The sequence below is a fragment of the Mastigoproctus giganteus genome, chromosome 10 (assembly GCF_048544385.1).
Source record: "Mastigoproctus giganteus isolate SK-2022 chromosome 10, ASM4854438v1, whole genome shotgun sequence".
In the NCBI taxonomy this organism is placed as follows: domain Eukaryota; kingdom Metazoa; phylum Arthropoda; class Arachnida; order Uropygi; family Thelyphonidae; genus Mastigoproctus; species Mastigoproctus giganteus.
Window position 1 is genome coordinate 89,675,868 of NC_143584.1, and position 25,801 is coordinate 89,701,668.

The 25,801-nt window shown below is 38.0% G+C and overlaps 1 protein-coding gene across 4 annotated transcripts in view; it reads right to left on the bottom strand.

The window, feature by feature from the left end:
• The window catches only part of LOC150079143 (potassium voltage-gated channel subfamily KQT member 1-like), a 334,431-nt gene that overhangs the window by 17,561 nt on the left and 291,069 nt on the right, over positions 1-25,801 (bottom strand). For 3 of the 4 annotated variants that reach the window (XM_090383460.1, XM_090383459.1, XM_090383462.1), the window contains exon 17: positions 13,455-13,548. In XM_090383460.1, coding sequence (XP_090239586.1) covers positions 13,455-13,548 — 94 coding nt within the window. Of the gene's footprint in view, positions 1-13,385; positions 13,549-25,801 lie in introns of all 4 variants that reach the window. The other variant, XM_090383461.1, reaches the window with a different exon arrangement.

Sequence of the window (25,801 nt, forward strand, 5' to 3'; positions counted from 1 at the left end):
ACATTCTGCCTTGGAGATTGCTGCTGTGTTGCCTGATGCACAGGAGTGAGCTCTGGCATTGAGTTGGGCAGCTGAGAGCTTGTGGGCCCTTCACATTAATTTCTTCGTGGGCAAATACCCTACACCTCAAGCTCTCATAGACGTCCAACAGAACGCTGAGTTGGTGCCTAATTTCTTCACAGTCTCTGCACCTAGCACACACAAAGACATTCTTCTTGGCTATATCATGTCCTGTTCTAGACAGGTCTGCAAACATTTCACATTTTGCACATTTTTTTAGACTGATGTGTTGGAGCATCGCCTCCTTCAGTTCTCCCACGAGCCATAGTACTACGGCTACTTTGTGCTTGCTGCTTTGCTGCTCTAGTCTTGGTCATGATTCCGTTTAAATATAATTTAATTAACAATGAAATTTTACTGATTAATTGATAATACTATACAATTCTAACATATTTCTAATACAGTGTTATGTATTTCACTATTTAATTTTATGTTAATCCTTATGCTATGAAGGTCGTGATTTACGTTACGCTATTCCATATCATATAACAATGGCGGCAAGTTACAAATAGTAAGATCTATGGACTAAGTATTAACTTTCAAAATCACTATCTAAATTCAAATAAACCAAGGAGCTTGACTAGGACTATAAAGCTACTTATAAGAAATAATTTAGTATAATAATTAAGTCAATAAAATGATTAAATATATATAAAAACTGGCATTCACCAGAGCTGCAAAAATCTTGGCCAACATGATAATAACCTCGTCCAACTCCTCTAATTACTTTATTAATTAATACATACATATTAAGAAATTACTACTTACATGATGCACACAATGTATTAGTACACTTTTAAGAATTATGTCGTAAAATACAGTGGATTCCGGTTAATCGGGGCAAATCTTAAAAAACAGAAACCAATCGAGAAAATAGCCAAGGTTTACTTCGCTTAATTGGGACAGCATGCCATTTAATCGGGGCAGGAGACCGCAGCACTGGAGATTACCCTACAATTGTCTCCCACTGTACCACGTGGTTCGGTCGAAATTCTGGAGGTCACAACCAGAAGACAATAAAAACAATTAGCAGTCACCTGTTTATTGGGCTTTTCTGTTAGTGAAATCTATCATAAATGGACAGTAAACTCAATCTTACTGAATTTGCGATAAAACCGACAGCTGGAATTCTGTGGGTTATTATGATGAAATGTGTTTACACTTCCATGAAATCTTCAATCATAAAAAAAAATAATTTTCAGATCTTCTCTTCATTCCTATTTTAAAAGCTTTGTAACTCTTTACTCTGCTCTCACTTGCGCGTATCGTGTTACTTGCAATTTGTGTGTGCCGTGTTCTTTGTTATTGATTGCTTATCTTTTTACTGTTTTAAATTTTAACCCCCCCCCACCACCCACAAATGTCAGTGAACAGAAATGTCAACTAGTTCGTATGTACATATTACAGTACGTATTAATTATTCTGATTATCACATATATTCTTCCGATTTTCATGTATATTCTTCCGATTTTGACGTATCATTTAATTTTTTAATTGGTAAGGTAATAAAGGGTAAATTTGTGCTTAATATATCTTTGCTTTTATAGCCTGTGGATAATATTCCTCCTATTTTCGCTAATTAGAATCGCTGTTTAATAGAAATAAAATTCAATTCACAAACATGATCACAATGACTGGCGCTTACTGCACATCGTATAGTGAATGGTACTTTACTATGCTGAGTTCGTCGTAACGTGATTTGATTGTACGCTGAACCAATTGTAAAGGGGGGGATACATTGTATTTTTAACTATTTACGTGAAACTTTTTACTACGTTTAAACTTTTTAATAGTTTCTATGTGAAACTATTTACGTATTATCCGCATTGGGAATATGCATTAATCTTTGCCAATGGCTGTGGACACATATATAGCAGTTGACCAGAGTGACTTCTCGGTACAGTAGTGTATAGAATGTATAAGTTTTACTTCTTTTTAGCCATCGCTGATCCACTGCTGGGCAAAGGCCTCTCCCAAAACCTTCCATCTTTTTCTATTCCCGCACGTGATTTGCCAGTTTCCTCCTGCAGGGTTTTACAGGCACTGCTAAATTGTAAAATGTTTTAACTCTTAATTCATGGAATTAATCCCTTAGCTCATTCTCTTAAAAGCTAAAGGGATTAATTCTTAATCCTTTTTGCTTTTAAGAGCACGAGAGTAGCCTGTGCGAACGTACATTTTTGCCGCTCCTGGAACAGAGAAGATTTTTCTAATTTATTTTCTGTTTTATTAGCTTAAATTGGCATATTAACTTATTTTCTAGAGTAGTTTTATATTCTTATTTACGATACTTAGATTAAAGTAACTTAGATAGAGATTTTATAGGTATTACTTAGTATCGGAAAGGGTATCAAATCCATGTGTTTACCGTTCGTAATTGCCGCCATTGTTACGCGATAATAGATAGCATAAGCTTAATATAGTATAGTATAGTACATAATATTGTAAATTAATCAGATAATTAATCTTGTTGAACTTCATTGTCAATTAAATTGTACTTTTCACTATACATATAATGACTTGGGTTACGTAACAAATAATTAGTAAAAATAAATAATTAATACTTAACTTGATACGGAAGTTATATAAAGGGATTTCGTAGATAACACTCGATACTGAAACATAAATATAGCATTATAACTGTGTTGAGATATAAGTTTAGGGTTTTAATTTTGTACTGAAATTGAAATTTTATTGAAATTAAATCGAAATCATGACTCTGAGCAGAGCAGTAAAGCAAAAGGCTCAAGCTAATGGGAGTGCTGTGGCTCAGGGGAGAACTGAGGGGGGCAGTTGCCCTCTGAATCACAGCCTATTAAAATGCACTACTTGCTTGATGTTTGTGGAGCAGTCAGGTACGGGACATGATACTGCCATGGGGGATGTCTTTGTGTGTGCACGATGCAAGGAGTGTAAGGAAATCAGGCGACAACTCAGCATTCTTATGGGCCTATATGAGAGCTTGAAGGACAGGGTGGATGCCCTCGAAGGATTAAGAGTGAGGGGCCCATCAAGCTCTCAGCTGCCCACACCAATGCCAGAGCTTGCACTTGGTCATCACGCAACACGGCGGCAGCCCCCAAGGCAGAATGCGCTGGTCCCAAAGGAACTAGTAGTTGTTGGTGACTATTGTCAGGGAAACGGGAAACATGCTTTGTAAAAAGGATAGGTGGAACAGGACCAGGGTATGTCTGCCAGGGGCAAAGGTTGATGACGTAGAGCGGATATCATCTTTTAAGGGCACAAAAGGTGATATAGTTGTACACGTTGGCACTAATGATATTAAGAGTAGGAGATCGGCGGAATTACTTAACAAGTACACGTCACTGTTGAAAAAAAGCCGTGAATTAGGGTTGAATTTGAAAGTGTCTGCAATTCTGCCCAGACATTATATAATGATAGCCCTGTCGATCAATTCGGCCCTGGAAGGATTGTGCAAGGCTCAAGGGGTAGAATTTTTTTCAGCCTGGTCTGTACTTGTTAACAGGAGAGACTGCTTCTACAGGGATGGGATACACTTAAACAGAAAGGGTGCAAGAATGTTTGCTGATGCTATCGAGGCAGTGTTAGGTGGGTCGGAAAACTGCTAGATTGGGGGGATACAAGGACTAATAGATTAACAGTAGCCACTGGCAGAGGTGAAAGTGATTCTTGCACTGCTTCTATTGGAATGAGCCGCAGCCTGGAAAATAAGATGCAGGATATTTCAGAGACTGCTGGGAATCATTGGGGTACAAATAAACACATAGGTTGTGTTAGGGTAGCTAAGAAAATGAACAGGTGCATGTATACTTGCATGTACACCAATGCTAGGAGTTTAGTAAATAAATTTGATGAATTTGAGGTATTGCTCAAAGCATCAAAGGTGGATATTGCTGGGATATCAGAGACGTCGTGTCACACAGATATAAGTAATGCAGAACTGGAATTTGGCGAGTACAACGTCTACAGAAAGGGTAGGAAGGGAGGAGTGGTTATGCTATTAGTTAAGAAATACATAAAATCCAAGGAAGTGAAGCCAGTCGACATTGCTGGACAGTGCAGTGTCGAGTCAGTTTGGTGTGACATAAGCATTGGGAGATCAAAATTGAGAGTAGGAGTGTGCTATAGGCCTAATGACTCTGATGAGTATAATAAGAAACTGTACGGGGAAATAGAGTGGGCCAGTAAATCAGAGAGTCTTATAATGGGGGATTTTAATTTCCCAGATATTGACTGGAATTTGGGGGCTGGTCACTCACACACTAGCAAGGCTTTTGTGGATTTATTGGATGATTGTTTTCTACATCAGCATGTTCGGGAGGCAACTAGAGGGAGTAATACTCTTGATTTGATTATCAGTAGTGATTCTTCATGCATTAAGAATCTGCAGGTAAATGAACCACTAGGTGGCAGTGATCACAGTGTGCTGAAGTGGGATTTACTCAAAGAGGTAACTACCATTAGGAGTAAAGGGAAGGGTTATTGCTTTCGTAAAGGCGACTACGATGGACTGAGACAGTATTTAAATTCTATACAAGTGGGACCAACTGATGATGTTACCAACAGCAAATTCAAAATGGGAAGCATTCAAAGAACTTATCTTGGAAGCTACTAGGCTTTACATACCAACTAAGAAATATTGTTCAAGGTTTAGGCCTAAGTGGATGTCAGATGAACTAATGAGACATATGGCAGAGAAGAAAAATGCATGGGATACATACAAATTAACACGTGACACAGAAGCCTATGATAGATATTTGTACGTTGATCTGTAACCAAGTTACAAAGGAGGTTAGGCAGGCGAAGGCAGATTACGAGAAATCTTTGGCAAGGGATGCAAAGAAAAACAGCAAAGAGTTCTTTACTTATGTAAACTCTAGAAGGAAGGGGATGAATCAGATCGGTCCACTTGATATCGATGGGTCAACTGTTGATGATCCTGCTCAGGTAGCTAACAAACTGAATGAATATTTTGCATCGACATTCACACATGAGGAGTTATTCAGCGAGGGGAATGCCAGAGGTGTATTCAACTCTGGCAGTAAGCTAGAGAATCTTGTAATAACTGAGAGTAAAGTGGAGGAGAAATTGTTGAAGATAAATACAAGAAAGGCACCTGGGGTGGATGGGATCTATCCAGTTATATTAAAGGAGGCAGCAAAGGAAGTAAGCAAACCCTTAGCCATAATTATGAGAGCTTCCTTGGACTCAGGGGAAGTACCCATGGACTGGAGATGTGCAAATGTGACCCCAATTCACAAAGGAGGATCAAAGGGCGACACAAGTAATTATAGACCTGTTAGTTTAACTTCTGTTCCTGGAAAATTAATGGAGGCACTGGTTAAAGAAGCACTGCAGGATCATCTAGACAAGACTTCAGTTATAGCTCAGACACAGCATGGTTTGTTAAGGGGAAGTCTTGCCTGACCAATTTGATTGGATACTATGATGCAGTCACAAAAGAACTGGATGCAGGGAATAACTTTGATATTATATACTTGGATCTTAGAAAGGCTTTTGATACTGTTGCACATGGAAGACTGCTGCACAAATTGGAGCAGTGTGGCATTGGAGGCAAATTGCTGCTATGGATAAAGGGGTGGTTGAGGGGGAGAAGACAGAAAGTAGTAATCAATGGACACTGCTCATCGTGGACTAATGTTATTAGTGAAGTCCCTCAGGGTTCAGTATTGGGTCCATTATTGTTTTCTGTATTTATAAATGATATTGATGATGGTATATCAAGCTTAATGTCCAAGTTTGCAGACGATACGAAGGTTGGCAGGGTTGTCAAGGACACTACTGACACTATGCTACTGCAACAGGATCTGGAAAGGTTGAGCAGATGGGCTGAGAGGTGGCAAATGAAGTTTAACATTGACAAATGTAAAGTACTACATATGGGAAACAGCAACCCCAGAGCAACGTATCAACTCTGTGGTACTAATGAAAGGGACCTGGGGGTGGTTGTGCAGCCAGATATGAAGTTTTCTGAGCAGTGCAGACGGGCTGCAAGAGTAGCTCATGGTGTATTGTCGGTGATATATAGGAATTTTTCTAGCAGGGATAAGGAGGTGATTATTCCCTTGTATAAGGCAATGGTCAGATCACACCTAGAGTACTGTATACAGGTCTGGAGGCCTCATTTCAAGAAGGATGTAGAGATGCTGGAATGAGTACAGAGAAGGGCAACCAGATTAGTGAATGGAACAAAGGGGTGCTCTTACGAAGAAAGGCTTAAGTTTTGCAAATTACAGTGTCTGGAGACTAGGCACCGGCGAGGTGATCTGATAGAGGTGTATAAAGCCTTGAATGGTTTGAGCATGCTCAATGCTGGGATTCTTCCTCTTGCTCAGAATAATCACCTGAGAGGGCATAAATTCAAATTGAGAAAAGACAGATGTAGGATAGACGTGAGAAAATTTGCCTTTAGCCAGCGGGTGGTTGGTTGGTGGAATAGACTTCCATCCCTTGTCGTGGAAGTTGATAGCCTAAATAAGTTTAAGGCTCAGCTGGACGGGTATTTCGAACGAACAGAGGGGTGAAGTGGAATTATTTTTTTTTTTATTTATTTATTATTTTTTTTTTTATTTATTTATTTTATTTATTTTTTTTTTTGGCTGATGCTGCATAAGCTTGTTTTCTTGCATCGAATGCCTCTACTAATGCTAATGCTAATCATCAGCAGGTGGGCAGGTATACAGGTAATGCAAACATGCCATCACAGTTGCAAAGTGGTTCCACAATATGAGAGATGCCAAATGGTGTCAGAATGATACAATATTTGAAGATTAAATGCACAAGGCATAATATGAAATGGGTTTAAATTAACTATATAATATCAGTGTAGATACAACATAGTTTACCCATAAATTAAACTATGTGCGTAGTGTGAAAGGCATCATTTTTAATTGTATCATATTGTGGCTACCTTCACGAGATAGTTAATTTAAACCCATATCATATTATGCCTTGTGAATTTGATCTTCAAATATCGTATCATTCCAAATACCATTTGGCATCTTTTATATTGTGGAACCACTTTGCAACTGTGATGGCATTGTTTTGTTTTTGTTTGTTATTTGGTTTTTAGGAGCATTAGCAACTAAGGCTAAGGCCATATTGCTCCGGGATATGCGGTGGTCATTCCCTGACCTTTCCGCATCCTCCGTATTTGATGGTGACGGGCTCGAACCCCGGTCTAATCAAGAAGCGTATGCTACGCACTGCTGCTCCTTCCCGCCTGGCTACGGAAGCACCCTGTGATGGTGTGTTTGCATTATCTGGGTACCTGCCCACCCAACAATGATAGGTCACCAGCTTTGAAATAGTGCCATCTGGGTGGTGGTATCCACTGAGAATAAATAACATTAGTCTTCTCTACTAGAGAAGCATTACTTATTCGAATTAGTACAATACTTGGTATCTCGTTGTGAAGGTAGCCATAATATGAGATACAATCAAAAACAATGCCTTTCACACTACATACATAGTTTAATTTATGGGTAAACTATGGTGTATCTACACTGATATTATATAAATTAATCCAGTGTAAAAAGTTAAAAACGTCAGACATTTTGCCTCTGTCACCTAAAATCTGACTGAGTGGAGATGGTTCAGCAAGATTATTAAAAGCCCTAAAAAATAAACTTCATGATTCTATAAAAACAGAACACTATAAAAACGTGGCAGATAGTTAAAACAGTACTACACATCTCACACATAGGTGGGTCATCCACCCTCAGAAAAAGGAATGGGTTAGATGACTATGACCTATGTGGAGCCAAGCAAGAACAACTTCCTGTTTTCGGACCCTGTGTAGACTGGACTGCCATTGCATGATTACAGGCTTAACATGATGTAGTTTATTCGTGGCCTGTCCGTGCCAAGAATCTTGCCATTGGGAATATAATTTAGAACATATTATTTGCCTGTAGTCTGTATAGGGGACTGACAAGCAATGATTATCCAGAGAAAGGGCTGATTTGGCTGTGATATCAGCTAATTCATTTCCCCAGATCCCAATGTGGCTAGGAATCCAGCAAAAGCGAATGTCAAATTCTGATTCAACAAGAGAGAGAGAGAGAGAGAGAGGGGGAGAGAAGCATCTGCTGGATTCAACCGGATGAGGGTTATATCTCATCGATAACAGAGCCTATAAAATGCTTGATGAGTCACTATAAATCATATACCTTTGGTAATCGCTATTTTTAATGTGATCAAGGCTGCTTCTATTACATGCAACTTTGCAGTATAAATGTTAGTTTCTTGTGGATTCTTACTGGATAATGTTTTGTGAGGGAATACAACAGCAGATCCCACATAGCATTCTGACTTCAAGCCATCTGTATAGACTGGCAAAAAGTCATAATACTTTTCTCTGTGTGATGCAACAACTCTTTGCATCTCTGTGTGATGCAAAGAGTTGTAGTAGATAGCTGGCAGTGTAGTAGCCTTCTTCCAGATCTTAAGGGAGAAGTCACAAGTTGGAAGAAATTGCCTTGGTGACTGGGCAACAATCTCTACCGTCATGCCTAGTTCATTTAGCAGCCCTTGAATACCAAAAGGTTTGTTGGCAGTCCGTCGCGTGTTGTAGAGGTTTTTCCAACGTGGCTCAAAAATGGATGCCCATGTGAGATGATTGGGCAGGGATTTCAATTTAAAGACATACTGCAAGGAAAACTGCTTACGTCAAAGAGATAGAGATGGTTCATTTGCTTCAATGTAAAGGCTTTGGACATGAGATGTAAAGTGTGTTAGACTTTGGACAGGAAACGTGCAAAATGCTCCAGTGGCTATCCGGATGGCCTGTTGGTGGACTGGATCTAACCACCGAAGTACACTATCTTTAGCAGAACCATAAGCCTGAGACCCATAATCGAGTTTGGAATGGACAAGGGCTCAATAGAGATGAAGAAGGATAGAATGATTTATGCCCCATGAAGTTGACGAAAGGGCACGAAGGATGTTAAGCCCTTCACACCTTGTCCTAAGCTGACGAATACGTTGTAGAAATGTCATCTTCTTGTTGAAAATAAGTCCAAGGAATTTTACTTCTGCTACAACTGGGATGTTATTTTGTACAAGCCTTAAATCTGGGTCAGGATGAAGATTAATTTGAGACAGAAGTATACACAAAAGGTCTTCTGTGATGAAAATCTGAACCCATTAGCCAATGACCAAGATATAAGGTGATCAATGGTTTTCTACAGTTGACTTTCAATGACCCTCATATTGCATGAATGAAAAAATATAATAAAATCGTCCACGTAGAAGGCATTGTTTACCATGGGTGGAAATCATTCTGTGATAGTTTATTTGATTGCGAAAAGCATGACACTTAGAGTGGATCCTTGTGGGACTCCCTCTTCCTGGGAACACTTGAGAGAGGGTGGATCCCAAACGAACTTGAAATTTGCTATTCAAAAGAAAGTTTTTAATAAAAAAAAGGAAGGTTACCCCCAAGACCAAAGTTATAAAGATCTTGTAATATGCCAAATCACCAGGTTGTGTTGTACACTTTTTCAATATCAAAGAAAACCACTACCAGATGCTCAGAATTAATAAAAGCATCATGAATGCAAGTCTCCAGTCGGATTAAATGATCCAGAGGAGATCTATTTCTTTGGAAGCCACACTGTGGCCTGGAAAGCTGACCATTTGTTTCCAAATACCATACAAGGCATGCATTAACCATTCTTTCCAGGATGTTGCACAAACAGCTTGTCAGAGCAATAGGATGATAGTTACTTGGATTTCTAGGATCCTTTCCTGGTTTTGAGAAAGCAAGAACGATAGTCTTTTGCCAGGAATCCGAAAATTATTTGTTAAGAAAAATTCTATTAAACAAAATTAGAAGGTGATCCTTAGATTGTGGTGAGAGGTGTTTTAACATTTCACATAATGAATGTCATCTGCTCCCACAGGTTGACAGGTTGCAAGTAACAACCAGTTTCATTAGTAGTGCTAACATTCCATGTCACAATTTTGCAATGAAGCAATGGATGATTATCAAATTTTGTTTTAAATTGAAAAAATCTGCAATAGACACATGTGAAATATTAAAAGCTGATTATGGTGATGAAACATTAAGTTGTACCAGGGTGTATGAATGCTATAAGCAGTTCAAAGATGGACATGAGGATATTAACGATAACACAAGAATTGGGCATCTGTCAACCTCTCGAAATGAGGTCAGAGTTGCAAAAGTTCAAGAAAACTGTGGTAAGAAATTATTGTTTGACCCTCAGCATAATGGCTGCTGAGATGGATATGAATAAGGAGACAACTTGTCAAATTCTGCATGAAGATTTATGAAAAAGGAAGGTATGTGCAAAATTTGTGCCAAACAGCTTCATGGATGAGCAGAAGCAACAAAGACTGTTGTCATGTGAAGACTTCATCCATCAGGATCGTCAAGACAATCCTGACTGTATTGTCACTGGAGATGAGTGTCAAGTGTTTCAGTACAACTTAGAGATGAAGCATCAGCACATGCAGTGGACTTCAAAATCATCACTAAGTCCCAAAAAATTTTATTTGCAGAAGTCCAAGATCAAAACTATGCTGATCATGTCATGTTTTTCGACAAACAGGGTGTGATTCACAAAGAATTTGTACCTGAAGGGGGGAGAGAGTCAATGCTGAATTCTACGTACAGAAGTACATTTCCCGGAAAAGGCTGCAATTTCAAGAGAAAAGCAGATGGTTCTTGTTGAACAACAATGCCCTCACCCATCCCACACTTGTTATGAAGACATTTCTGACAAAACATGGCAGATCAACAGATTAATCATCCACCCTACTCCTCTTCCAAACTAGCACCCATAGACTCTTTTCCAAGAATGTTGATTGTTAAATTCAGGATGTTGAAGACATAAAGAAGAACATAACTACCAAACTGAAGATACCCAGCAATCCTTAAGATTTTAATATTGTGGACACAATTGATAAGGATTTAAATTTATTTGGACACAAAGTTCACACACACACACACAGCCTACAGCAGTACTCACACATAGGAGGGTCATTTGCCCTAAGCAGAAAACAATATATAAAATGCCTGCCCCATGAGGAGCTGATCGGGAACAACTTCCTCTTTTCATATGCTGCACAGACTGAACTATCACTGGCTTAATTACAGGCTCAATCCAGTTTTAATTTGTTTGAAGTGCATCCATAACAAGAATCGTGCTACTGGGAATATAGTTTATTTTTATTTTATTATTATTATTTTTTTTTCTGTTTATACTACAGGTCAGAGGAGTATACAAGATAGAGAGAATATTAAAAGAAACAGTGCCATATTTAGTTTGTTTGTTTGTTTGTTATTTGGTTTTTAGGAGCATTAGCAACTAAGGCCATATTGCTCCGGGATATGCGGTAGTCATTCCCTGACCTTTCCGCATTCTCCGTATTTGGTGACGGGCTCGAACCCCGGTATAGTCAAGAAGTGTGTGCTACGCACTGCTGCTCCTTCCCACCTGGCTACGGAGGCGCGCCATATTTAGTAGTTACACAGGCTTGAACCACAGTCACTCAAAGCCACATGTATTTATGCACCCTTGTAGTTGACCATTCAGCTACAGCAGCTATCAATTTGGTGAAGATTTGCCTTTAGTCTATACAGGGGACTAACAGGCAATGATTATCCAGGGGAAGGGTGGGGAGGCTTATCTGGCTGCAGCATCAGCCAAATTAATGTTCTTGTTAACAATGTGGCTTGGAATTCAGCAGAAGCAAATGTCTATTTTCGATTCCTGAAGAGAATGTGGCATTGACAGAACTCAGGACAAGACTTGAAGTCTATTACCTCACTGATGACAAACCCTGCAATGTAGTTATGGAATCAGTATACACCATACACCTATTGTAACAGTGAAATTTAATGTGATCCATGGTTAGCACTATTGCATGCAATAAAACCAGTGTATAGCTACTTTTTTGATACTATGCTGCATAAGAGGACAGCAGCTGATCCCACAGATGACTAACTTTGAGCTATATACATACACCAGCAAGATGTTCTGCTCAATGTGCTGTGAAGAGTTGCTTATATATAATGAGGTGTGGCACTCTTTCCCTAGTTCTTAAAGGAGAAGTCACAAATTAGGTGGTCAGCATGCCAAGGTGTAAAGAGTTGCCCATATGTAGGGCAACATAATCTACAATAATACAGGGATCAGTTAAATAGGCCTTAGATCCAAATGCCAAAAGGTCAGTTGGCAGTCTGGCAGCGTAATAAAGATTTTTCTATCATGACTCAAAAACTGATATCCACATAGGATAATCTGGTAGAAACTTCAATTTAAAAGCACACTGCAAGGTCAACTGCTTGCATTAACAAACAGATTCTCATTTGCTTCAAGATAGAGGATTTAGACACGAGATGTACAAAATGCTCCATTGGAAATGTGGATGGCCTGAATTGAATCTAGCCACCATAGTGCACTGTCTCTAGTGGAAGCATACACCTGGCAACCATAATCAAGTTTACAACAGACAAGAGCAAGGTAAAGAGAGCAGGAAACATCAATGAGCTTGTTTGTTATTTTATGGCACATTGGCATATCAAAGATGCATCCCAAAAAATGAAGAAAGAGCACCAAGAATGTTAGGCCTTTTTGCATACTTAGCTGATGGACATGGTGAAAAAAATTCAGCTTCTTATCAAAAATAAGCCCTAAGAATTTGGCTTCTTCTACCACTGGCAGGAATTTTGGGGTGATCTTTTGCCCAAGCCTTAATTCTTGGTTAGGCTGAAGATTATTAGCCAATGTCCAGGATGAAAGATCATCAATGGCTTTTTTTTTGCAGTTGCCTTTCAACGGCTCACATACCACAGGAATGACAATATGGTAAAATCATCAATGTAGAAGGCATTTTTTTTTACAGTGGAAGTTGTTCTGTGAATAGTTTATAGAATTTATTTTGATAATAAAAAGTGACATTCAGAACGGATCCTCATGGAGCTCCCACCTCTTGGCAAGACACTCTAGAGAGTGTGGAGTGTCTTGCCAATCCTACAAGATGCATTTGAAATCAAGTGAATTCCTCTATAGCCATATTTACAACATGGGCTACACAATGCTTTTCATAATTTTCCCAATAGAATTTTTCTTTCACTTTTTCTTCCACTGTAAAAGTACATTTTAGGCATAGTGGACTTTAAAAATAATTTGTTGTAATCAATTTTTCATCTAAATTATTTCTTCAAAGGAGATTTACTAGTAATAAGCATTTACTAGTAATAAAGCACTAGTAATAAGAGAAGTTGGCCATGGCACAAATATTTTTGCTATAGTGAAATTTTCATTAAAACATTTGTTGTAATGGAATTTTACCTTATATAAAAAACATGCTTATTAGAAGAGATACTGTTTGGCTTTCCCCAAGATCTTAAGATCATTTACCTGCTGCTCCATTTGATAAAGACGAGTAAGAACATTTGCTGGTTTGGCACTTTTATCAGAAGGAACTGCCACTTTTCCAAGAGTTTGATCAAGTCTGAAATTGTATATCAAAGAGTTAATATTCTGTCATTGTTGAATATTCAACAGTTTTATGAGATTACTGAGGTGTATGCATGTTACATACATTATATGCATATTTCATTAGAATTATGCAGTTCAAAAAATCAATGTTACAGATGCTGTCAATAATCAAAGGAAAACAGTTTAATATTAGCAGCATGAGTACCCATATTGGGTTGTCCCCTCTAGAATATGAATAAATTAAAATAAGATATACAAGATACTTTTTATAATATCGTAAAACAATTTAAATTATATTTATCAATAAATAAATGCTTTATAAAAGGAAATGTCAAACTGTGAACATAAGATAGTGAAAAGCAGTACATGAACATGCCAAAAAATGAAAACTGTTTGGGGGGGGGGGGGGGGTAGTTTCCACCATGGTGGTATTCAAACATCTTTGTGTTTTTAATCTGGTAGCACAAAAATGAAAAAGAAAAAATGAGAATCATTGCTTTATAACAAAATTTTAATAAAAAAAGAACTTTACAAGAAGCTTATGTTTTTCATTTGCTTTTTTTTTTTTTTTTGTTATCTTCCTGATCAGAAATTTTTCTCCAAAAAATTTTATTCAGTAGTGTCTTAGAAATTTCCTCTTGGCTGTTATATCTGTCTGTGATACTCTGCTTTCAACTGCACAACTGATGTTTCACAGGGTAAAGCAGTATTACGTATTGCCAGAATCCTATAAAATCTAATATAGTTTGGGAAGGACGTTATGTGGTTGTTTTCCATTAAGATTATTAATATATTTAATACAACTCATATACCACATGAAACTAATAATATAGTTTATTAAGCAATTTGCCTAAACTACCATACGTTAAGGTAACGTTTCAGGCATCTTACCAATACCCATTGCCTTGGAAAGAAGATCTTGCCAACGCTAGAAACCAAATGTGCATCTGGGATCATTGGCAAGAGGAGTCTGTCAGCAGCCTAGTTTGATGATAGGTACTGGTAAGGCACCTGAAATGTCACCTTAATGTATAGTAGTTTAGGTGAATAGCTTAATAAACAATATTATTAATTTCATATGGTATTAAATAAAGAAATAACCTATAAAGTCTGCTGCTATAATGAAATAATTTATTTTGTAATTTTTATCTTCTGTTTTATACCTTATGTAATGTCCTAGATATTTAAAACTAGTCAAAGTTATTGTAATGAGAAGCTCTGCTTGCAGATTCAATCAAAAATATGCTTGATTGTTCAATGAATTGGACTAGGTGGACTGACCTCACTCAACCAAATTTATTTTTCTAGAGTTACATTAGTGAAATTTCCACTGAATAGGCAAAAAAAGGACTACATATACCCTGCAGGCACATCTTCGGTTCAAAAACATTTTTGGCATCTCCACCAATTCAAAAGTGATGATTTTAGGAAAAGTTTTTTTATTTGTTTGTTTCCCTTGTTTGTCAACTGGTCTTGTGTCACATTAATATAATACATTATAAATAATAAATGGAAAGTAAATTATGAAGGATACAAGAAAAAAAAAAAAAAAAATCAGTATAAACTACCTTGCAGTAATGCAGTTAAAGGAATGGATATTTCAGTTCAGAATGCCAGGAATACAGTAAAGGCCACTATAACAAGAGCTGAGAAAAATCAGGGGAGAAAAATGCTCAATACGATGGAGTCTCATTATATGAAAACTTACAGGTTAAACAGTACATAAATTCTGATGAGCCGACTGGGCTAACCAGGTGGATAAAGTGCCTGCCTGCCTGGCAACCCAAAAGTCGTGGGTTCGAATCCCGCCTCAAGCTTGGATCAGAGTAAAAATGCAAAAACTTTGGGAGGTGCATTATGGCCACAGAAGCCGATGCACCTAACAAAAAAAAAAAAAAAAAAAAAAAATTCTGATGAAAACAATAAATTGAGGAAATTGGTTGTATACTCACTTTCTAGACTTATCTCAATAGCTCCATACTGATTAGAATTGACGCATTCTAATCAACTGAATCAAACAATAGATAATCGAATAAATGAAGTTAATATGGTATCTGTCCTACCAATTTTACACAATTGCACACCTTTCTATTTCTTTTCCATCCCAAAAAAGCTTCATCTTAAAATGAAGATTTCATGTTTTCCCATGGAAAGGTACTTCAACAAAATCTTATAAAGTGTTCCGACTTTTCCAAGTGTGCAGAATTCATTATGCAACAAACGTCACTTACAGCATTAACTGGCTGTTAACTTTCAAAAGTGGAAAGAGAAAGAAAGTCATGATTCCCTGATATTTTCATACACTTCAAACAACTGCTCCAATTACAAACCTGTTTCCTTAACTCTGAAAACAAGAGTACTGGAACTCCCTGACTTACATAAAACTTGACTGATGCAAATTCGACTTTACATAAGTTTTTTCCAGCCGGTGCAAACTGAAAAAAATATGGAAACGTATTTTGCATCTGTAGGGATAAATGGAGGTATTGTGAAAATATCGTAATGTGAACCCAATAACATATTGTTTTGTTTTGTTTTTATTCGTTCTAAGTCCTTGGAAGTTGAACATTTCGCTATATTACTAAGCTGTTTATCTCTCTAAAAGGTCATATTTATAATGGAAATTGCACTACACTTTCATCATTATCCTATGTTCCGTTATAAGAATCAATTTTGAATGCCTTTGTGATATTTTTCTAAAACAGATTTCTGGAGGTCGCTACCAAAAAACAATATACACTTTCCAGTTTATTGGGCTTTTCTGTTAGCACAATCTATTATAATTGGATACTAAACTCGATCTTATTGCATTTGCGATAATCCCGATAACTGGAATTCTGTGGATTTTTACATTACAATATTATGGTGAAATGTGTTCCCCTTCACTGAAATCTTCAATCATATAAAAAACAAATTTTCAGAAACTTCTCCTCATTCCTCTTTATGTATTACAATGATGAAGGGAAAGGGACCAACGGAAAGTGCAAGTACTGGCAGTGCCAGGAAACGAAACAAAATGGAAACAAAACAAAACAATAGAAATGAAGATGAAAATGATGAAGAAGTAATAAGCAGGTCAAAGTTTGTCATCTATTGCAAGGGAATTAGGTCTCGCTGCTTCTACAGTGAATACTATTTTAAAGGACAGTGCATGTATAAAAGAACATGTTAAAGGATCAATGCACTTAAGATCAACAGTGATCACAAAACAGTGTTCAGGTGCTATATCGAAGATGGAACAGCTATTAATAATATGGATGGAAAATCAGATTCAGAAGAAAGTGCCCCTAAGTCCAATGGCCATTCAAGCAAAAGCAAGAAGTATTTAGGAAGATATTAAGGATAAGTACGCCGAACCCCAAGCCAAGTTCGTGGCAAGCAACGTGTGATTTAATAGGTTCAAGCTTTGCACTGGTTTCCAAAACATTAAAGTATGCGGTGAAGTCGTCAGTGCCGATTCTGCAGCTGCAGAGAAATTTTGTGATGTGTTGGAAAAAATTATTGATGAAGGTGGCTATTCAATGCAGCAAATTTTTTATGCTGACAAGCCTGCTGTGTACTGGAAAAAAGTTCCAGATCAAACATAACAATGCCAAAGAGGAAAAGAAAATGCCAAGTTTCAAGGCTTCAAAAGATAGGGCCATGCTCTTGCTTGGGGCTAATACAGTGGGATCACTGCTTGTGTACCATTCTGGAAATCCTTGTGCATTTAAGGGCATCAATAAAGCCACCCTACTCGTGCATTTCCAATCGAACCAGAGAGCATGGATAACAATATCTATCTTTGGGGATTGGTTTAAATGCTGCTTCATTGTAAAGACAACGACGTTCCTTTCAAGATTTTGCTTCTCTTAGATAATGCTCGTGGAAATCCTATGCATCTAGATGATTTCAATTCGAATGTGAGAGTCATTTCTACCGCCAAACACGACTTCACTCATCCAACCAATGGATCAGGGTGTTATTTTGAATTTAAAAGCATACTATTTACGCACATTTGCTCGGGCATTGTCTGCAGTAGACGGTGAGAAAAATTTTATGTTAAGAGACTTTTGGAAATCTTACAATATTTACCATGCCATCTTAAACATTAATAAGGCCTGGGGGGAATTTACTAAAAGTTGTTTAAATGGTGCACGGAAGAAAATATGCCCAAGGCTTTGAAGGGTTTGAAAAAGACGAATCATATGAAGAGGTTACAGATAAGATTGTAAAGGTTGCAGAGCTACTTCAGTTGGAGGTTGTTGCCAAAGACATGGAGTTAACAGAGGAAGAAGAGAAGGAATTATCTAATGAAGAACTTATTGACTTGAAGGCAGCGAGAGTGAAAGAAGAAAATGCTGACGAAGCTAAAGATGAACCAAATGAGGAGCTGGGACGCTTCGTCACCAGACAGATGGCAATGGCATTTCATGAAATTGCATCAGCAATGGTGAGGTTTGAGAAGATGGATCTTAACAGTGAATGATTCTTAAAAGTTAACAGAAGGGTGAATGATATGCTTGCTTGCTACAAAGAAATCTACAATGAAAAGAAAAATGCCACCGTCCAGTCATCCATTAATATGTTCTTTCATAAGACTGAGCAGCCAAACCTTCTAAATCTCCACAGCGGCGTACTTATCAGCTGAAGACGTCGATTCTGACAATGATGCTTGAGAGGCAAAACCTACTGACGTTATGCCTGTCTCCTCTCTTTTTTTGTAATTTTATAATTTTTAAGTTTTTTAAATTGCATGCTTTTGTAATTTTTCCTGCACATGAGATAAAAAATTGAATAAATACAATAAATAATTCTATTAATTATTCATATAATAATTCACATGCTTGTCAAACATTTATTTTTTGATTCAATCAATTCAGCGAGCACAACTGTGAGTGCTACACAAGCATGGGGAAAATTCTGACTTACGTAAAATCCAACTTATGTAGAGTTCCGCGGAATGCAAACTTTACATTAATCAGGGAGTGGCTGTATAAGAATGGACCAACCTCAGCAACCTTGGCAAGTAATTTGTTACAGTGGTCACTCTTCATTGGCTAAAGATCCAGCATCAGTTCAAGAGCTTTAAAAGTTCAGGGAAAATCACAACTGCTAGTGAGGGAAAAGAGAAGAGCTATAAGTCAATGTCACACACTTCTGCTCTCTTGGAGTAGTTTGAAGGGTCCAAGGGTGAACGGTGGTTTCAAAGGACCAATGATGATTATTCATCAGTAAAGTATGTGAAAGGATGTAACAGAGGCAACAGCACAACATGATTCAATTATAATCGATGTTCGTAACAAGGAAACACAAAGCTTAAACTACTTATATAATAATTTTAGGAGTATTGTCAATAAAATGAATGAATTTGACCTACTTATTAGGTCTATAGAAGCTGATATAATACGGTTAATTGAGATTTAATGTCATTTGTTATACAGGATTCCGCCTTGACCACTGTGGCAGACAATTCATTCCAACATTCTACAAAACATTATCTAAAGTAAACTTTGTGAGATTCAGCTTTCTGTTACTCCCCAAAAAAAAATTTTTTTTTTCATTCGTACACAGTGGTTCTTCTACCTCCCTCACTCATTTTGATTCCCTTCAGGGCCTAATATACCTCTATCAGCTCCCCCCCACCCCCAAGGGGTCTCCTTGCCAAGCTTTAAAGTCCATGCCTTCTAAGCTGTTTTTCATATGGACAGTGATTAGCACCAATGTTACCAACCCAGTTGCTCCTCTTTGAACTCTTTCCAGAAGTACTGTCTTTCTTCAAGTGTGGTCTCAAGTGTGGTCTCAAGACTTGAACACAACATTCTAAATATGTGTTCTTACCATCATCTTTCTTATACACAGTACATTAAAAAAATAGAGCTTGGAATTTTTTTCGCAAATTCCCTACAAATGCTGTTCTTATTAACTTTAAAAGACTCAAGGCCAAATTCCGCCAAATAAGAAGAAAAGCAAAGCAAGATGCCTGGATAAGTTTTGCTTCAGCCATTAACAAAGACATGGGCAACCAACTCATCTGGAAAAAAAAGCACCATGTGTAACCTGTACACATGAAAGATGTTTTATTTTATGCAAAAACATCCTGGGCTTGGACGATGCTAAAGGGGTTTAGTATGAAAAGAATCTGAACACGTTTAACATTTTAAAGCATTTTTTTTCCGACAGTTTCACGAATTTGGGATTGCAATACATGTTCAATAGGAATTTACTTACAATGGGTTTGTGATAGCTAAAATACGATACATACACTTCAGATAGTAAAGAGTATAAATGTCTTTGAAACCAAGCATCAATTATAGTTCCATGATTAGTAGTCGATACAGATCTAGAAGTATTTAACATTAATCCAAATTTATTTTCTAAGAAATCAGTCGAAGGTTGGATTGAGTCTCTGCAAAATTAACATTGAAATCTCCACTAAGTATCATTGGTATTCGGTCACATTTCTTGTGAGAAAATTGTAGCAATGCAGCTCCTTCAATCGTGTAAGGAAGTAAAATGAAATGGATGAATTCAATGATGTGTTCAATCTTTTGGTTAGGTGAAATGTAAATGACTACTGACAATATCGTTTCACCATCAGGAAGAAGGCATTCAGCTGCGCAAATGTCTCCAACAGGTCTAACACTCCTGGATTTGCCAACAGTTTTTCGATAAATCACTTCCATATGAGAAGTAATAATGTGAATACGATTTTCTCTCTTATGATAAACTGCTACACCACAAGCTTGTTGATCTTCTCATTTGAATTGAATGACACAATCGAAGTTAAGTATGCTTACTTCTTCCTAATTTTCAGCTATTCTCTGAGGCAAGTGATTGACCATTGAATTAACATTTACAGGAGCATTTATAATTTGGCCCAAAATTCTGTATTGGCCAAAACCATGTCTTAGTCTTCTAATTTGCATGAATGGTATATGAAGAAAAATGAGCTGCTCAGTTACTAAATCCAATTGAGGCAGATGAGGTGGAACAGCAGGACAAACAAAACCATTGCTCTTCGAAAATGTTGGAATGGAATCATTATTGAGAGAGGCGGCGATGAGTATTACAAGTCTTCATAGTCGTTACATCTGCAGTCTGAAATTCTAGAAGAAGTAACAGGTAACTTCCTGCAGTACACAATTTTACATCATTTTCATACCATAATCGATCACAGATATCGCAAACCTCTCCAAATTCGTCTTTGGATACCATTATGTCGATTGTTCAGCTTCTTGATGAGAAGTCAATGTAGAAGGTTGATGTTGATCAAAATCTCGAGAAGCAGATTTTATTAAACTCTGTATTTTTTTTTTTTGTTCTCTCTGTTTTTAAACTTGTTCTTTTGTTGACATGGGAAGCTCCTTCGGTTGCTTTGAAGCTTTTATTCTTCCATAATTCTCTCGATTTTCCTCAGCTGGAGTTTTATCCATTCTTTTTTTTTATTATATTTTTTTATTTATGAAAACCCCAAACACAAGAGGTATTAGAACCAATAGTATTTAGTACTGTGCATGGGTTGGAGGTTGAGATGATGAAAGAAGATATTTGTTGACATTAGACTTGAACTTCTGTAGACTGTAATTTTCAGGAAATAAGTATGAAGGAAGGTTGTTCCAGAAAACAGCAGCTGAATGAATAAACGAGGAAGATGAAAAGTTGGTTCTGTGAGTTTGAAGTTGGCAGCAGATGTTTGGACTGTTTTGAAAGAGAGAGAGAGAGAGAGAGAGAGAGAGAGCGGGAATTATAGAAGCCAATTCAGAAGGACAGTGCCCATGGAAGTGTCTGTAGAAAAGGCATACAGCAGAAACAGTATGTCTATGAGACAGAGAATGGAGAGACTCTGTTAGAGAGGAGTCATTAATTAACTTAGCTGCCTTCTTCTGAATGGAATCTAGAAGCTTAACAGAAGTTTTGGGGTTGCTGCCCCAGATGTGGGAGCAATATTCCATGGTAGGGATTGGAACCCTTTTTAGGAACTAGCTGGATATGAGCAAATTTCGAAGCAGAAGGAAAAACACCTTTGGAATAAGGAAGTGAAAAAATTTGACAAAGAACAGGAGTAAGTTCAAGAGCACAGGTTTTGAGAACAAGTAGAGAAATACCATCAGGACCTGGAGCTTTCTTAGCATCAAGGTTCGTCAAAATCCTTTTGACATCCTTTTGATGGAAGACCACAGGAGGCCTTGAATGTAGAGTGCTGGGAATGGTGGGAGGTGTTTTACCAAGATCATTAATACATGAGTTGGAAGAAAAATGGGATGCTAGCAGGTCGGCTTTATCCTTAGCTGAAGTGACAATAGAACCATCTGGTTTTGACAGAGGGGGAACAGAGATGACAAAAGTTGCAGCCAATAACTTTAACAAGAGACTAGAATGCTCAGCTACCATTAAGCAAGAAGCAAATTTTCTACTCTTAGCCTGTTCAAAATCTAGTTTGCACTGATTAATAACTGCTTCACAATTGTTGCAAGTTTTGGTGTAGGCAGAAAATGAAACTGAAGAATTGGAAACAAGCCAATTACGATATGCAACATTCTTTTCTTGAACAGCCTTAGCATATTTATTGGAAAACCGAGGTTTAGATAAAGGACGAGATTTTAGGGTGGAATGGGGAATAAAACATTCCTACAAAAATAATTTCACTGACATGATCAGAGCAAACATTGACATCAGAGGTTTTCTTGCAGGTCATCCCATTTTGCATTCTTGTAATGCCAAACAACATGAGGTTGGGAACAGAAATGAGATAAATGCTCCATTGGAGAAGAGACAATCACCGAGTTGTGATCTGAGGTGCCTAAAGGACCACTCACTTCGACCGTGTACTTAGGATTATTTGTGAGAAAAAGATCAAGTGTGTTGGCTGCATGATTAGGATTCTCCGGTATTCTGGTAGGTAAACGAACAATCTGTGCGAGGTCATTAATAATTGCAAACGCCTCAGCATCTCGACCAGCTAGAATTAGACCAGCAAGGAAAATAACCTCACTGTTAGGAAAGTTGGACTGGAGAAAGTCAAGTTGCAAAGAGAGGAAGTCAGAGTTCCAAGTGATTAATGTAGTTGGGAGAACCATAGAGAGAACAGATGAATTTGAGAGAATGAAGTAGAGAGATTTTAAGCCAGAGAAGCCAAATTGCCGAGTTGTTATTTGGTTTTTAGGAGCATTAGCAACTAAGGCCATATTGCTCCCAGGATATGCGGTTGTCATTCCCTGACCTTTCTGCATTCTCCATATTTGGTGGTCACGGGCTCAAACTCCGGTCTAATCAAGAAGCGTGTGCTATGCACTGCCACTCCTACCCACCTGGCTAAAATTTGGCACAAATTTGCCACTTGGCAATTTGGCACAGAGGCGCCAAATTGCCGAGTCTCTGACAGGGAATATTGGAATGGACATATGCACAAGTACCACCTTTGAGGTGAAAGGAATCATACAGTGAATAATTTGGGGAACTGAGATGAGCAATGATTGAATCAACCGATAACTGACATTCTGTCAGAAAAAGTATATGGACTTTGGCAAACTGTAAGTGGAAATGGACATCACTGAGATTAGAACTGAGACCACATATATTTGTGAAATGAACTAGGACGTGTATGGGAGGTTTAGATCTTTTTGTAGATAAGTTTGCTCTATTAGTTTGACAATTCATGGTGTATTCAATAGTAAGAAAAAGTGTGGGGGGGGGGCATGTTGTATGAAGTAATTAAATTTTTTGATATGGCACATACACGGTACGAATACACTCAGATCCTTGACATAATGTGGCCTCGACAATGCTACCCGCATACGCACTACTCGGACTCCTGGGGCCTCCGTAGCCAGGTCGGCAGGAGCAGCTGTTGTTGTTATTTGGTTTTTAAGAGCATTAGCAACTAAGGTCATATTGCTCCAGGAATATACGGTGGTCATTCCGACCTTTCTGCATCCTCCGTATTTGGTGGTGAAGGGCTCGAACCCCGGTCTAATCAAGAAGCATGTGCTACACACTGCTGCTCCTTCCCACCTGGCTACAGAGGCACCGGGCAGGAGCAGCAGTGCATAGCACACGCTTTTTGATTAGACCAGAATTCGAGCTCATGACCACCAAATATGGAGGATGCGGAAAGGTCAAGGAATGACCACCGCATATTCCCGGAGCAATATGGCTTTAGTTGCTAATGCTCCTAAAAACCAAATGACAATAACAACAACTCAGACTCTCTCCTGTCACTATCTGGTAGAGTAGAGGCAACAAGATTATACACTAGATGTTCCGGAAGCCTCCTAGAGAGTTACCGATAGGTTCGGATCGGTGTACTAACTAGCGGTTGGCCTGCGAACACCATTTTAGAGCTGTACTCTCGAAATGTACGTAAGTTTGGATCTCACCATGGGGTTCATCATAACCTCAAAAAGACATCACTCATACTGCAAGATGGAAGAAATGGGGGAGGGTTGACAGGAATTCAGCTCTAGAAACTAAACATGGGTTCCACCACTTCAAGCCTCCGATAAGCAAAGTTGCAGTATTGCTCCGGTTGATGAGAGTCATCTACCACCTAGTATTGCCTGGTAACACAGAGGGGCTTCATTCCTCCGTGCGGTGTGGGCACCACACCTCAACCCCTGCTTACGTTGATTCACACCGTGGTCACCCACAGTGTGAATCGACTGCACTTACACATGGCGGTTATACCCAGGATTACTAACAGACCCAACCATCGTGAAGGTGCAAGCAGAGGGTTTGGCTGTCTCAGGCTGTCCAGACTTCGCCGAAATTGGGTCCACTTGACTTGAGTGTCACCCAACAGTGTTTTAGACTCCCAGGTTGCACAGCTTGTCTGGCATATCTGAGAGAATGTCTGCAAAAGCCTCTTCAAAATACTTTTATGGGTATTTTTACAATTCAATAGTTAGCGAAATCCATTTGTACACTAGTATGACATCATAGCCAAAAACTACTGCAAGAAGTTATTGTTTGTTGAAGTGATTGTTTTAATGTTGCATTCTTAAATCAAAGCCATTTAAATTTTAAGTAATGAAATGGTCTTGTGTGAAAGAATGATCTTGGAAGAATATTCTTAAATAAAATCTGCATATTTTATTAAAGTCTGCATTTTTTTTGTTCTCCATGTTTTTGAACTCATTCCTTTTCAACACGAGAGGCTTCTTCGGTGGCTTTGAAGCTTTTATTCTTACATAATATTACTACCCGCTGATTACTCTACCGAATAAATGTTAGTGACTGAGTTAGCAGCCTTTAGAAAGTGACATAATTTCCGTATATTTGTATGAACTTTCTCTACTGAATCAACTACTTAGTCAACATTAGTAACTGAATTAGCATTGTTAGCGCCATTTATGAAGTGATGTCATTTGCATCATTTAAAATCTAAGAGCCACCTAATAGGAAGTGACGTCATTTGTGTCCATATCACTTCAACAAACAATAACTTCTTGCAGTAGTTTTTGGTTATGACGTCATTTCCGTTACAAGAAAATTTCTTTGCTAATCAATTGCATCATTTCCGTTACAAGAATATTTTGTCACCAATCGATTTTACTCTAGTGCCGCCATAGATGTTTTCACATCAAAAGTTAGAAGTACATTAATTTGTTGGGCATTGAATATTGACCTTGGTGCACACAGGATTATGAGTTTCATTTTGTAATGAACAAATTTGTATAGGGAGTAAGGGAAGTAGTTACACATCTGATCAAATGCTGCCTGAATGCGGTAAGATCATACTCAGATTCAGAACAATTTTAGGAGAGCATAGAATGTGTGGTATGAGATATATAGTGGTAAAGGAAAGTTGAGAATGAGAGTATAACCACAGACCGGGTGATAACCATGAGTATGATAAGTCTCTTTATGCAACTTGATTAAGGAAGTAGATCTGAATGCCCTGTAATGAGAGATTTCAAATTACCACTAAATGAATCAAAATCGTGGAATAGCAACTTTATTATTATTATTATTAGCCATATGGTGCAAGGAAGCATGAGGCTTATGCTGCACCAGCCAAAAAAAATTTCTGAGTTACCGTGTGTGTGTGTGTGTGTGTGTGTGTGTGTGTGAGAGAGAGAGAGAGAGAGAGAGAGAGAGAGATAAGGAAATCACCAAGAAAGAGAAGAATGATGATATCCAGCTGAGGACCCTGAATGTGCCAAGCCCATACTCACCAGATGTGAGCCCTTGGGGTTAGGGGTAAATTTTCTGAATCAACTTGACCTGTTATCTGTATAAACATATCATGGAGAATAAACTTGACCTGTTATCTGTATAAACATATC